The following is a 14,852-nucleotide window of genomic DNA, read 5'->3' on the forward strand; positions in this document are numbered from 1 at the left end:
ACTTTGACAGTATTGTTTCTTCTGTTCCACAGAGCGCTTACTCAGTCTTGGTCTAGAGGATAGGCGCAAAGATTATCGGGGAAACTATGTGGCATTGGACAAGATACCCACCTGGGCAAATCCTGACAATAATACAGGTAAATTCCGAAGCCTTTCTGACTTTATCTGTTTTTTGTCCAATAGCAGATGTGGGGAGTGCTTGGGGAAGCTGTTTGAAAATGATTTGCAGTTCCTTTTAATGCTAGTGGTGCAAAAATTACATTACTTCACCTTTAAGTAGCCCACAAGATTTTACAATAGTGAATTGTATACACTACTGTAAAAGTTTAGGGTCGGTTACATTTTTTTTTTTTTTTTTTTTTTTTTTTTTTTTTTTAAAGACATTAAAGGGTTAGTTTACCCAAAAATGAAAATTCAGTCATTAATTACTCACCCTCATGTCGTTTCACACGCGTAAGACCTTTGTTCATCTTCGGAACACAAATTAAGATATTTGTGATGAAATCCGAGAGCTCTCTGACTCCTCTATAGACAGCAATTTAATTACCACTTTCAATTCCCAGAAAGGTAGAAAAGACATCATTAAAATAGTCCATGTGACTACAGTGGTTTAACTTTAATGTTAAAAAGCGACAAGAATACTTTTTGTGCGCAAAAACAAAACAAAAATAACAACTTTATTTAACAATTTCTTCTCTTCCCTGTCATTCTCCTATGCTGTTTATGTTGTAGACACAGTGCAGCGCTTCCGGGTTCTACGTCAAAATGTCGACTCATTCTACATTCATACAAGTGTTTTTGGGTGAACTAACCCATAAGGATCCATTAAACTGATCAAAAGTGACTGTAAAGACAGTTGTAATGTTACAAAAGATTTATATTTCAAATAAAAGCTGTTCATTTGAACTTTCTGTTAATCAAAGAATTCTAAAAAAATGTACCACAGTTTCCACAAAAATATTAAGCAGCTATTTTCACTATTGATAAATAATAAGAAATGTTTCTTGAGCGCCAAATCAAAAAAATCGAATGATTTCAGAAGGATCATGTGACACTGAAGACTGGAGTAATGATGCTGAAAATTTAGCTTGCCATCACAGGAATAAATGAGATTAGAATATATTAAAATTGGAAAAATTTATTTTCATTTGTAATATTATTTCACAATATTAATGTTTTTAATGTGTTTTTGATCAACTAAGTGCAGCCTTAGGCCGTGTGTCCACCAAAGTGTTTTTTTCCAGTGGTTAGCATACTTTTCCAATTGTTTTCAATGGGAGCGGCGCATTTTTTAAACGGCAGGAGCGTAACGAGGCGCTGAGCGTCTTTTTCACGTTCAAGCACTGAGAGCTCGGCGTTTTTTACCGGTCGCCTCGAGTTGAAAATTTTTCAACTTTGAGTAAAATGCTGCACTCATCACTGTCACTTTTTAGCCAGCCGTCCAATCAGAGTGGAGGAGGGGCAGGACAAATACAACACTGACCAACTGTCACAACATTCTTGCTGTATGATGACATCAAAAAGCAGAGAACGGAACAAAATAGATGAGAAATTAATATTTGCTGGTCTCCAAACATACATAGCAAGTACTCTACATTGTGTTGACATTTTTAGTCTGAAACAAATTACCTGCGAAATTAGTTACAAGTAACAGATATTCCATATATTATAGCAACCATATATTATCTCAACTTAAAAAAATGGTGCGCTGCCGAAGTGCTCTTAAGCTCTCACAGATAGTCATTTTCAGCAGAGCGCCTAGCGTTTTCAGCGCTTTGGTGGACACACGTCCTTATTGGTGAATATAAGAAACTTATTTCAAAAATATTTAAAAAAAAAAAGTCTTTTGAACTATATTGTATGTCTTTGTGAATAGCTTTAGAGCTCTTTCTATTGTATTGAAGTTGCAAAGTCATTCTGGAAGAAGGTACTGGTCTGGTTGTTTCATGTCCTTCTCTGCCAGCAGACATGATAGTCACTCTGCATGCAAGTGACTTGTTGCCCTTTAAAAAGAAAAGGACACATGGATCAGTGTGACCCTGACAGCTCAGATATCATGGCTTATTTATGGATGAACCTGCCAAAATTTTGAAAAGGTGTCAGCCGTCCCTTTCATAGCCTTTGTTTATGCAGGATTGCTAGTGCTAAGGTATTTGAGCTACCCTGACCTAAGCTTATTTTTTAATAGATTTATTCAAAGGTTTCCCAAGCAAATACATATGATATACAGAACAGGAAGACATAGATGGTGTTACAGTTTATCAATGTAGCTTTATTGCTATTATGTTCCCCCCCCAATTATCTGACCACTATAACCCACATCCAGAAGCCTTAGATTATCAAACATCTGAAGCTGTTATTTCCTGTTTTGATACCAGAGGTCTGTTGCATAAAAACGTAGATTGGTCTACAAAAGACTCAGTCTTAAAGGGATAGTTCACCCTAAAATGAAAATGAAGTCATCATTTACTCATCATGGTGTACATAAGTTTTTAACACTAGGAGATCCACCAACATGTTCTTTCTGTCAAAACTCTTTATCATTGAAGCATGTTTTATTAGATTGTGCTGGTTTTAACACTTTGAGAAACCCTTTTTTATTCGGTTAACTGTTTTGAAATGTCTGACAAAATTAAACCAAATATAGTATGAGTTTTTAGGAAAAATAAATTGTAAAACCTGATATAGTTTTACCATAATTTTTTCTCGCCTTGAAAATAGCCACAGAAGTTGGCATGGCGATAAGAACAAACAAACAAACTCACCCTGGTGTTGTTCTAATGTAGTTTGCAAAAAACTGCACGTGAACACACCAAGAGAACTACCAGCACACGCATTCTGCGCTTGCGTGTAAGGAGACCACTGTCTATTTTTTTATATATATATATATATATATAATATATATAATATATAATATATATATATATATATATTTATTTATAATTCAGAAAGGGAGACCAGCAATGCAGGATGCAGATAAGCAAACCATAAACAAAGCAGCGCGTGCTGGGCTTAAACGTAACTAGTTTTGTGAACTAACAGATTCACCAGTCTAAAAAGCGTAATTTGTTCACAAATCAAATATTTTGCTTCTCTTATAAGTGTTTCAGTGATTGGTAACTTACATTTTTGTCTGTTTCACACACAAAGCTACCGTTGACTTTAGAACACTTGAAAAGTAGTGCAATAGCCTTTTATGGTGCCGTGTGCTTTTTGAAGCCTGAAGGCCTCAGTTCATTTTATTTATTTATTTTTTTAAATTGCAATAAAAAAGATCATGGAAAACAGATATTCTTCTTGTTCCACCAAAGAAAGAAGTTCACATGGGTTTGTAAATGATGGCAACTTATGTATTTTTGGATGAACATTTCCTTTTAAGAAATTTTCTCAGCATTTTATTCACGGTTTCATTCATCTTGCTTGTCTGAATGCAAACAAACCAGGAGAGCATGAATTGTATGTTTTTGCCGAGGCACAGTGGAAAACAGGTTTTATACAAAACGTCAGACAAAGTGCAAACACACAGTATTTTTATTACTTTAACAAATCAGATTTATAAAAGAATATACAGTACTCATTCTTGAAATGTAACGTTATTTTCTCACATAATTTGGCACAGAAAGTGCTTGCTTATTCATTTAATAAGAGACAGGAACACATGTAGGCACAGTACCAATATGGCTTTGATCCAGAACAGATCAGGATTCCAGCATATCCAGAATAAGGGACAGCTCAGAGATTCTGGATTTCATCTGTCCTACACATGATTCAGTGAAACAAGGCAGAGGAACTATAGTGCTATAGTACTCTTCATGTCTCACAACTTTAACAGGACTCTCATAGCAATGACACTTACATTTGTAAGTACACTACTATAAATCCTACTGCATTCGTGTCAGCAGTGGCTATGAGTGTGTTTATAGAAGTAATATGCTATTTGTATTTAAAGTAAAATATATGTGCAGTGGTGGGTGAAGTTAGTAAAAAATGCATTTGCCAGCAGTAGTTATTGCATTCAGTGTAAATACACTAGCTATGTTTCCACCCAAAGTTGAATATTGCATGAAACATTTGCGAATAAAGCACAGTTTCCATCCCATGTGTTCAAGAGTTCAAAATAGTCACTTCCTGGGAAATTTGTGCAAAATATCTGTAATAAAAATGGAAGATTCTGCAATTGGGGAAGCCACTGTTGCTCTTTTATCCTACATCATAAATGACTTGTGCCTCAGAGCGTGCAGACTAAACGTAATAAACGCTGTCATGTTATCTTGCGTTGGATGCCTGACGGACTTTTCAGAATAGCTAAAACAACATTTGACATGCTGTGCAATAAAACTGATCCTCTAGTACATTTATCCAATCACATCCTGTGTTGAGGCAAAGTCACGTGAGTGTTTTTTTTTTTTTTTTTTTGCACATTGAGGGATTTATTCTGTAAATGTATTTCCCGCCAGCGTTTTATTTATTTGTTTATTTTAAATACGACATTCCAAAATTTGCATACAAATAGGTGGATGAAAACATGGCTACTGTCAATTATGTTTGCTTGTTTTTTATTTATTTATTTATTTATTAATTTTTAATTTGCCTTTTGCTTTTTTGTTAGATAGGGCAGTCAGAATTATTTTCTGTAGAAATAGACTGCATGTCACTGATGCTTTGCATAAGGCTTACTACATATTGAACCCTAAAGATTTTTTGTAACCTCTCTTAGTTTGGTGTTCACTGGTGAGGAGATGGATTTGTTCTCATAGGATTTAAAAGTAAAGTTTGTAATTTCTGCTCTAGTGGCACCAAACGGAATTGCATACTTGTTTTTTTTTTTTTTTTTTTTTTTTTTAAACCATCGGTCAGTTTAGACAATTTCCACCCCAAACTCATTTTACTGTCCTTCTGGTCTGGATGCTCAAAAACTAGAGAATGTTTGATGGTAAATATTGTTGTACTGTGGCACTATTTTGGTAGGAATCAACCTACAAATACTCTGAGCTTAACATTTATGCTGTTTAAATCCATTCTATAGAACTCTATTATTTTTAGTCTAAAATCTGCTGTGAAAATGTGAAAGAACCATCAGGTTCTGCGTGGGCCTGTTATTTCCAAAAAAGTGCCCTTTTAATTAAAGGATGTTTTAAGAAATCTCTCTTCAAGTCCTCAGGCCATTTTCATTTTTAGTTCTGTAGTGAGAGGATGTCAGTAATGCTAAATGGAACACTTCCGTTGCCTTGGATGAGGTTTGTTCCTCGCACATCCTGTGTGTACTCCACCAAATGGCAATGCCCTGTGCCAGCAGACCTGGAGATGAACTGACAGGAGCAATAACTGGTCCTTTCACATTAGACTACTAATCTAAGAGGACAGTCTGTAGGATGTGCTATAGGCAATTATTCAAAGAAGCATAATGATCACTGCTTCTTTTAGCTTGTAAACGTTCATGTTTTTTTGCATATCATTTGTCTGCAGCCTATGGCATTAAATAGAGCTGACCGACTGGCCAGTGCCAGCAATTTGAGGCCTGATGGTTTGGACGCTCTATTCATTGGATTGCTATCTGTTCTGTTAACCCATATGCATAGTGTTACATGCCAGCACTTTAACCAACCAGATCTGATTTCATTGGTTTCTACTCTGTTCTGGGAGCTGGTACAAAGCTGTTTCAAAAGTTGACCGTTATTTGTAGATTTACATGTACTTGCAAACCTGTTCTACTATAGAGAACCCATAGTAAAAGCTGGTTCAAATGTGCAATGTGCTGTCAGTTTTGGCATTTGATGCCAAAAGGAAGAATGGAGATTATAGAGTTATCAAAAAGCATTAAACAAAACTATCTTAGTGAGTTCATGAGATGTATGCTTTTTAAATAGTGTATAGGGGTTGGACAATGAAACTGAAACACTGGCCAATAGAGAGTTGGAGGTTTCACGCCTATATGCACGGCCTGGTGGCCAATCTTCACTGATTTTACATTCCATCAGTAAGAGCAAAGTGTGAAGTTTGAATTACAACATAATGGGAGACTATCAGAGTTCAAAAGAGGACAAATTGTTGGTGCGCATCTCTCTGGCTCATCTGTGACCAGGACAGCAAGTCTTTGTGGTGTATCAAGAAGCTATGGTATCCAGGGTAATGTCGACATACCTCCATGAAGGACGAACCACATCTAACAGTAGTAATCATCGACGCAAGAGGAAGCTGTCTGAAAGGGATGTCCAGGTACTAACCCGGATTGTATCCAAAACACATTAAATCACAGCTGCCCAATTCACTGCAGAATTAAATGGGTACCTTGACTCTCCTGTTTCCACCAAAACTCAATATTCATGATCGAGCTGCTATGGCCAAACCTTTGGTCACTCGTGCCAATGCCAATTGTCAGTTTCAGTGGTGCCAACAGTGCAGATCTTGGGCTGTGGACAATGTGAAACATGTATTGTTCTCTGATGAGCCCACTTTCATTGTCTTTCCCACATCCGTGGGAGTTACGGTGTGGAAAAGCCCCAAAGAGGCTTAACATCCGGACTGTTGCGTGCCCAGAGTGAAGCACAAGGGTGGATCAGTGATGGTTTGGGCTGCAATATCATGACATTCCCTACTGTGCTTGATGAGTGTCACTGCTATTGTTGTCACGATACCAAAATTCCAGTTGTCTGTACCAATGGCATTATTTTAACGGTTCTCGGTACCACAGGAAAATTTGTTGGAACTATTTTACTATTTTATTTATCTATTTTAAAAAAAATATTAAATGAGTTTATTATTTATGATGGTAATCAAGTAAATAATACATATAAACATGTGGAGTGTGTGTTTGTGTGTATATATAGCCTACCTCAAATAAATTTTGAAATAAATAAGTAAATTAAATAAATAAATGCTCAAACATCCATTTTGTAACAGACGTGCATGTTTATTTTAGCAATTCCGTCAGTGAAACGACACACTACAGCCTGTAAAACTATGAAATAAATATCAGTAAATAATGGTAACCTAAATAATAAGAAAGTTAAATATTATTTAAAAAAACATTCGTTTTATATTTCCACACAAAGATGCGTCATATAGAGGAATGTGGGACACGAGCAGGAAAGAGACCATCTCTTTTATATCTTCATGTTTTCTCCTGATGTTACAAAGGTCTGAAGAGCTAGTTTTACATTCAGCAGGGGCAAGACATTCAGGCTATGTTTGATTTTTGCGCTGTCAGAGAAAGCGAAACTAAAATCACCGGCATGTGTGAAATGCGCTATTCAACTTGACGCGCTTTATCAAGTCTAATAACAAGCACAAACTGTGTTAAATAAAATTGGCATGCAAGCAAAAAGGTTTCTGTCCTACAGTGTTTTTTCTACTTTACCACAGTAAAGAATGTGAATATAATAGGCCTAATTAAAAGCGAACCAAAGGAAGTGCGAAAATTGGTGAGACGTGAGTGAAGATTTGGGAAAAGAAACAAGAGATTCCATGTTCAGTGGAATAACTAATGGAATATTGTTAAATTCTCTGCTAATCAGGTGACCGGATCGCGATTCGCAAAACAGAATACAAAGCAGACAAAGCTTAAATTTTTGGACCCACGTACCTCTCTCATTCGGCATGAACCAAAATGTTTCCATGGCTGCGATGTCACATTTAATTGCTTACCTATTATTTCTTTTGTAAACAAAGATTTGTGCTTCACGCTTACTGGCACAGCCCTATCAGTGGGTACCGAATATACCCAGTACTCGGTACTCCCGGCACTACAGAAATGGTGGTATTGTCACATTTTCAAAATTTCAGTACCGACTTGGTACCGAAGTACCGGTACTTTTGACAACACTAGTCACTGCCGAGGACTACCAAGCCATTCTGGAGGACCATGCGCACCTAATGGTTCAAACATTGTACCCTGAAGGGGTGCCATGTATCAGCATGATAATGCTCTAATACACACAGCAACACTTGTGACAAAATGGTTTGATGAACATGAAATTAAGTTGAACATCTTCCATGGCCTGCACAGTCAACAGATCTAAATATTCTGGAGGAGCAAGTCAGAACTTTTTCTTCCACCAGCATCACATAGTGACCTGGCCACTGTTCTGGAAGAGGAATGACTGAAAATCCCTCTGGCCACTGTGAAGGACTTGTATCTGTTATTCCCAAGAAGAATCGATGATGTATTGGCCGCAAAAGGAGGCCCTACACCATTCTAATAAATTATTGTGGTCTTAAACCAGGTGTTTCAGTTTCATTGTCCAGCCCCTGCCTTGTATATGCGTGTACACTTACACTACCGTTCAAAAGTTTGACATCTGTAGATTTTTTTGTTTTTGAAAGAAGTCTCTTATGCTTACCAATTTGATGAAAATGCAGTAAAAACGGTAATATTGTAACTGTTATTATAACGTTTTTTTATTTTAATACATTTTAAAATGTCATTTATTCCTGTGATGGCAAAGCTGAATTCTCAGCAGTCATTACTCTAGTATTCAGTGTCACATGATCCTTCAGAAAATTATTAGTTGAAAACTGTTGTGCTGCTTAATATTATTGTGGAAACCGTGATGCTTTATATACAGTACATGGGCACAATTGATATTAAACAAATTAGTCAAATGTGTCCAAACGTTCTGCTGGTAGTCTAGTTAGAAAGTTTTGCACTGAAGATACCTGTTCCTGAGAGAGGTTTTTATTTTCTTGTATGCACAAAGCACCAAAGCACAACATGTCAGAGTACATTCAACCTCCAGGCCACTTGTTTTTGACCAGTGGCCACAGTGTCTCGACCACTTCTCATTTTATATAATCTAGTCCCATTCCATCTTTCAAAATGTTTGTTTTGAGTGATTACAGAGTGATGTCGGTCAGTACAGTGTTGGAAGACCTTTGATGAACCTGTTTGGTTCTGATCAATATTAAGAGTCAACATGCAATTTAAATGGTAGCTCTTGTGTAAGCTAACTTAACTCTATCTTTACCATACAGCTACTGATGAAGAAGAAGAACATCAGTCTTCCTCCTTGGCTGACAAAGTGTCTCTGTACAGAGGTGACATCACCATCCTGGAGGTGGACGCCATCGTGAATGCTGGTGAGTTTGCTGATTCTGATTAATTGCTGTCTCACAGCTTTAGTACATTTGCCAGGCAATTAGTGCACAAGTGTGGCACTGTGATTCTCATTTCAAGATAATTTTAACCTTTTCTTTAGCTAAAAGGTTTGTGTAGTCTTTGATCCAATTTGCATTTGTTGCGCTTGCCTGACCTCTAGTGTCTATAAGTGGTACAGGCTGTTTATAACTGTTCTGTATTGATATGCCGTGAATGTTCTTTCACAGGGATGTTGCGTTGCCTTTTTAGGATGAAACGGGATACCAAGGAACAAACTTGTTAAATGTCTTGTAAAGTTGCAATAATCTACTTACTTTGCCTATGATTGCCTCTTTAGTTTAGGGGCTGTCTTAAATCTATGTTTGTTTTGAATGGAAAGGAGCGGTTTTATAATAGATGTTCTGCAGAAATAGATGCCTGTTAACTGGGTTCTGCTGCGGTGATGGAGCAGATATCGCTGTCATGGTTTACCTCAAGTCAAGGAAACCTTCCTATAAAGATAGAGAAATGGGAACTTTTAAGTGCTTACAGGACTTGTAGAGTATTTAGTATATATTGTGTGAGAGACTGTCATTGATTAGATGTGTTCACTCAAGATGTTTATCTCAGCATCAGTCATTGAGAGGAATAATTTAACATATCTGTCACAGAGAGTGATTGGAAATAGTGTTGCAGTTCATGTCTAAAACTGTTGTCTGTTTGACAAGAGCATCCGTAAAATGTGAATTATTTCTTTTTTTTTTTGCTATGCCGCTGAATCTGCAACAACAAATGAAACTTTTAACAGCTGTATTATGCTCTGCTTACAACATGTACAAAGATGGGTTTGTGAATGATTGAGGTTTTTTGTTTATCTCAATGCAGTTCAGGCATTATGCAGCCTAATTGAAGTAACGATGCCTGTGAGCTTTGGGATATTTAGACAAATCTAAACCTTCTGTTGAGTTTACTGCTATTTTGTGAGCAGAGGAACCTTGCACACTAGTAGATTCATTATCACAGCTTGTCTGAGTTTTGCCTCTCCTTTATGTGTATTGATACTCTTATCCTAGGATATTTGTACCATTTTCATAGTGTGATGTAGGGCTACAGGCTGATATAGCTAAATATTAACCTGTTTTTTAAGTAAACAATAAATGTATATTTTAATGTATGTTTAATGTACATACACACACACACACACACATACACAATATACAGTCAAAACAAAAATTATTCAGACATTTTTTATATATTTGTACTAGTGGGTGCAGGACACTATAGTTCATTTATGTAAGTGAGGATAGCAAAATAAAGTAAACTGTGACATATTATACCCAAAAATTCTTCATACAGTGGACTACCAGTAAAATTGATAAAAATTTGGGACCAAAAATTATTCAGACTCTTTGACCTGACCATGTTTTGCTTAAGTGTTATCTGACATAATTAAGATTATTTTTTTCTGACACAGATTAACTCTGAGATCTTGTCATATTTTATTACCATTTTTTTTTTTTAAACCTGTAGTGAATAAACTGTAATAATGAATGAAATGTTCAAGGTGTCTGAATACATTTTGGTTTGACTGTATATATACACAAAAATATAAATATTTATTTATTTATTTTTTTTTTTAAAGTTCATTTACTCTCTGACACTTTGCAAAGTCAGTGTGTTGCATTATGTTGTGAATTTGTATACATTTTTTATTTTTAATTTGTCTGAAATTTTCACCTAATTCTATGAATATTAAGCATTTTAGATGTTTGGAACAAACAGCTGTTGTTTTCGGAGGTCTGGAACAGAATTGTGGACCCACTGGGAAGGCTTTACCACAGAGGATTTTTGAGTTTGACTCCTCAAAGACCCTGAGAGAGTTTTTTGTGGTTGTCCTCCCTGACAACTGCTTTTGTTTACGAGACAACTTTCCCCTCTAAAACTTTCCGCAAGGTTGCAGTAAGGTCAGTAACCAAAGAAAACAGGAAATGAGAGAACAGGCGGGACGCTGGTCTAATCTCGTGGTCTGACGCAATCATACCGATGTGAAACTGCAACAGTAAGCAAAATGAATCATGCGTTCAGTTGCACCGTGGTTGAGCTTATTCAACAAGTTTGTTGGTGCATTCTTCACATCACTGGTCACATAAAATAATGTGAAGCTGTTTTGTAGGGTTTGTGGCATTGAATTAGAAAAGTAATTGGTTTAAAGGCTTCAGAGTATGAGGGAGACGACTTATCATGCAGACGGGTGGCTGTTCATCCATCAAAGGCCAGTGGCTCAGGCCAGGAAAGTAATCGCATTATTGCAACTATGCTTTGGACTGACTCTTAAATCCCCATTGGCTCCAGTGTTTTTGAGTTTAGATTCCTGGAATGATGTTTCCATCTCAAAGCTATAATACGATGATAAGAACAATCAGAAAGCATCTCTGCGATTGCGGGGAATTGTCTTTTTGTTTCCAGCAGTCATGCTGAAAATGGATACAGCATTGTGCTCTTGAGAAAAAACAATCACTGGGCTGTTTTTTCAATTTTTTTTCAATGTTTAAACATGCTGTAATTGTTTTTACTCAAATATGTCAGGTTAAATATTTCACTTTAATTTAACCTAATAACTATTTGTATTGGACAGTAGTGTTGTCAAAAATATTGATATTTCAATGCATATTGATATTGAAATATCTGAAATGATTCCAATACTCTTTTTCTCCAGTATCGATACACTGATAGCAGCTGCGAGTTCTCGCTTTTTCCTCTCTCTGACGGTGAATTGACAGTTTGACACACACCCACCTCTCACTCGCTCATCTCATTCACTCTAGTTGAATAGTGTTGGTGTTATAGGTCATGAATTTCGGTGCAGGGGTGCGGGTATTGCGCATTTTACTAATACAGGTCTCGCGCTCACACCAAAAGCGCGCACCACTTATCTATATAAGTGACGTGCATATGATGCCGCCTCTCAAACAGCTTGCAAAAGTAGCAAATGTAGTTCTTTTTCTGGGCTTATTGCGCTTAAATGGTCAAATAAACACAATTATATAAAAATGTCCGTTTTGGCGAGTATTCAGGTAAATGCAGTCAGTTTTGGAATGTAAATAGTTGAGAAAGAAAACGTATGTTGTGTAACAGTATATTGGAATAAGCTCTTCAAGTGACAGCAGCCTAACATTCCTGCTGCTGTCTGTCATGTTAAAGGGTTAGTTCACTCAAAAATGAAAATTCTGTCATTAATTACTCGCCCTCATGTCGTTCCACACCCGTAAGACTTTCGTTCGTCTTTGGAATACAAATAAAGATCTTTTTAACGAAATATGAGTGCTTTCTGTCTCTCTATAGACAGCCTAAGCAACTACCACTTTCAAGCACCATAAAGGTAGTAAAGGCATCATAATAGTAATCCATATGACCCAAGTGGTTTATTCTCAATTTTAAGAAGCGACAGAAGTGTTGTTTGTGCAAAACAATATAATTGACCACTTTATTTAAAAAAATATTAATTTCCAGTGCACAAACCATATTCACCATGTTGTCTTGTTGTCATGTGACCTACCATGACACTTCACTGACACTTACAACTCCTCTCCTCTCATGGGATGGTAAAGTGTTCATCGGATGCACACTTCAGATTCACGCTGGAAGTAGTAAGTCTTCCGGGTACTTTTCAGTACTTTTTGTTTATGAATACTTTGAATTTATACATATGACTCTTTTCACATACTGTTTTTTTTTTTTTTTTTTTTTACCTACTTTATAGTAGGGAAGTATGCTATTTCAAATGGAGCCATTCTCTAGAAGAAGCAGGTGAATGAAGGAACATTTCTTTCAATCCCTCTGAGATTTGATGAGTCTATCAGGCAGTAGCACTGATTGCCAATTTTTTCCTTGAGGAAGTGAATTGCATCATCGAATGGATTTGGCTTCTTTTGAACATCTTAGATGTTAGAAGAAAGACCTCCCCATAAGACTCACAGCTGAGTTAGAAAAAAACAAGAATCAGACTAAATACAGGAGAATGTTGAGTCTCAGTGTGCACTTAGAAATCGAACACACCTTGATGTGCCTGATTTCTGCTGTCGTCGCACATCCAACAGTCTTCTCTTCTGGCTCTCGCAAAGAAAAACGTCATAAAAAATCTAAGAAAGGAGTGAAATTGAAGAACGCCCGGTCGTCGTCGTCGTCATCATCATAATTTTTTTTTTTTTCTCTCTACCGATTATAATAGTTTTTACTCCTCCAGCGCTTTTATTGCATTAGCGATGAAGAATATTACTGTAATAAAGAAACCTCCTGAGGCTCTTGCTCAAAAGGCTTACTTCAGATCATGTAATGATATTATATTCTATAACTTGAGTTTGAGGACTTTATTGGTGAGCAGGATTAGTTCATCTGTTGTTTATGTTCTTTCTGTATTAGAAAGGTGTGGCTGCTGACATGCATTATATAATGTTATAATAATTTTATATAATGAGTAAAAAAGCATGAAAAAGCCAAAAAGCTCCATAAAATATGAAAGCTTTATTTAGAGACTAATATTTAAGATGTTCTTGACTGAAAACTATTTTTTCGCTTCAGAATGATAGTTTTTGGGATAATGTTTCCTGTAAAACTTAGAATATCACAAAAATGAGACCATGGGGTGATTGCAAAGTCTGTGTATACCAAGACTGTTCACTTGAATTACTATAAATTGGTACTTCACATGTGCATTGGCCCAACCTCAAATATGCTCAGTTAAAAAAGCATATAAGGGCTTGTTCACACAGAACACGTTTTTGCTTTGAAAAACGTCTCGAGCCTCATTTTTTAAAACTTTAACTTATTTTAACTTGAGTGCCACATTTTTAGAATGCCGTGTCATGCATGAGATGCACTAAAAGACGCAAGATGCAAGGTAATACACGTCCGTCTAGAGCAGGGGTCTCCACACTCGGTCCTGGAGGGCCACTATCCTGCAGAGTTCGGCTGAATCTCAAATGCCACACTTCTATGCATTTACAATGGCTGCTGCGCACGCATGTCCGTTAAGTCCACGAGATCGTAGGGTGTCCCATTTGTTAATTTTATGCTTCAGAAGGGTGCGCACCCTAGTATGCCTAATTAGACCTTGATTAGCTAGTTCAGGTGTGTTTAATTGGGGTTGGAGCTAAACTCTGCAGGACAGTGGCCCTCCAGGACTGAGTTTGGAGACCACTGGTCTAGAGTGTTTACACATGTGTTAACGGCCCCTAAGCAACAACATATATGGGACAGTTAATGTGAGATTTTTATTGCTGATTTGAAATATTATTTAAATGGAAGTTTGTCAATAAGTTTTTGATATTTTAGTATTTCCTCATGCAAGTAGTTAAAAATTGGTCTTTCATTCCCAAAATAGCTGTCTGGAGGCAGCGTCATTCTCTTTTGGTGTGTTCACTCTTTTGGATGTATTTTCTGAGGAGTCTTGGAGAAATCATTTATCCAGCTGAATTGTGTGACATCTTTGAAATAGATCAGGAATTAAATGAATTTATCAATGGTTATCTGTTGATAATTTAAAGGGATAGTTCAGTAAAAAATGTAACATTTTGTCATCATTTACTCACCCTCATTTTGCTCTAAACATATATGACTTTCTTTCTCAAAACAAAAGAAAATATTTAAATTTTAAGTACAGTAACTACTGTGATAATATGGTGAATTTTATTTTATTTTATTTCTTAACAGAATTGTACTGTAAAGATTACGTCTACCAATCTAGCTTCTAATTCTGGTGATATTGTGATTGTTTTGTTGC

General features: G+C 36.4%; 1 protein-coding gene across 2 annotated transcripts in view; it reads left to right on the plus strand.

Moving 5' to 3' along the window:
* The window catches only part of macrod2 (mono-ADP ribosylhydrolase 2), a 576,338-nt gene that overhangs the window by 2,545 nt on the left and 558,941 nt on the right, over positions 1 to 14,852 (plus strand). For both annotated transcript variants that reach the window (XM_051917527.1, XM_051917528.1), the window contains exons 2-3: positions 33 to 137; positions 8,971 to 9,075. In XM_051917527.1, the coding sequence (XP_051773487.1) occupies positions 33 to 137; positions 8,971 to 9,075 (210 nt within the window). The remainder of the gene's footprint in view (positions 1 to 32; positions 138 to 8,970; positions 9,076 to 14,852) is intronic.

The sequence above is a fragment of the Ctenopharyngodon idella genome, chromosome 13 (genome assembly GCF_019924925.1).
Source record: "Ctenopharyngodon idella isolate HZGC_01 chromosome 13, HZGC01, whole genome shotgun sequence".
Taxonomy (NCBI): Eukaryota; Metazoa; Chordata; class Actinopteri; order Cypriniformes; family Xenocyprididae; genus Ctenopharyngodon; species Ctenopharyngodon idella.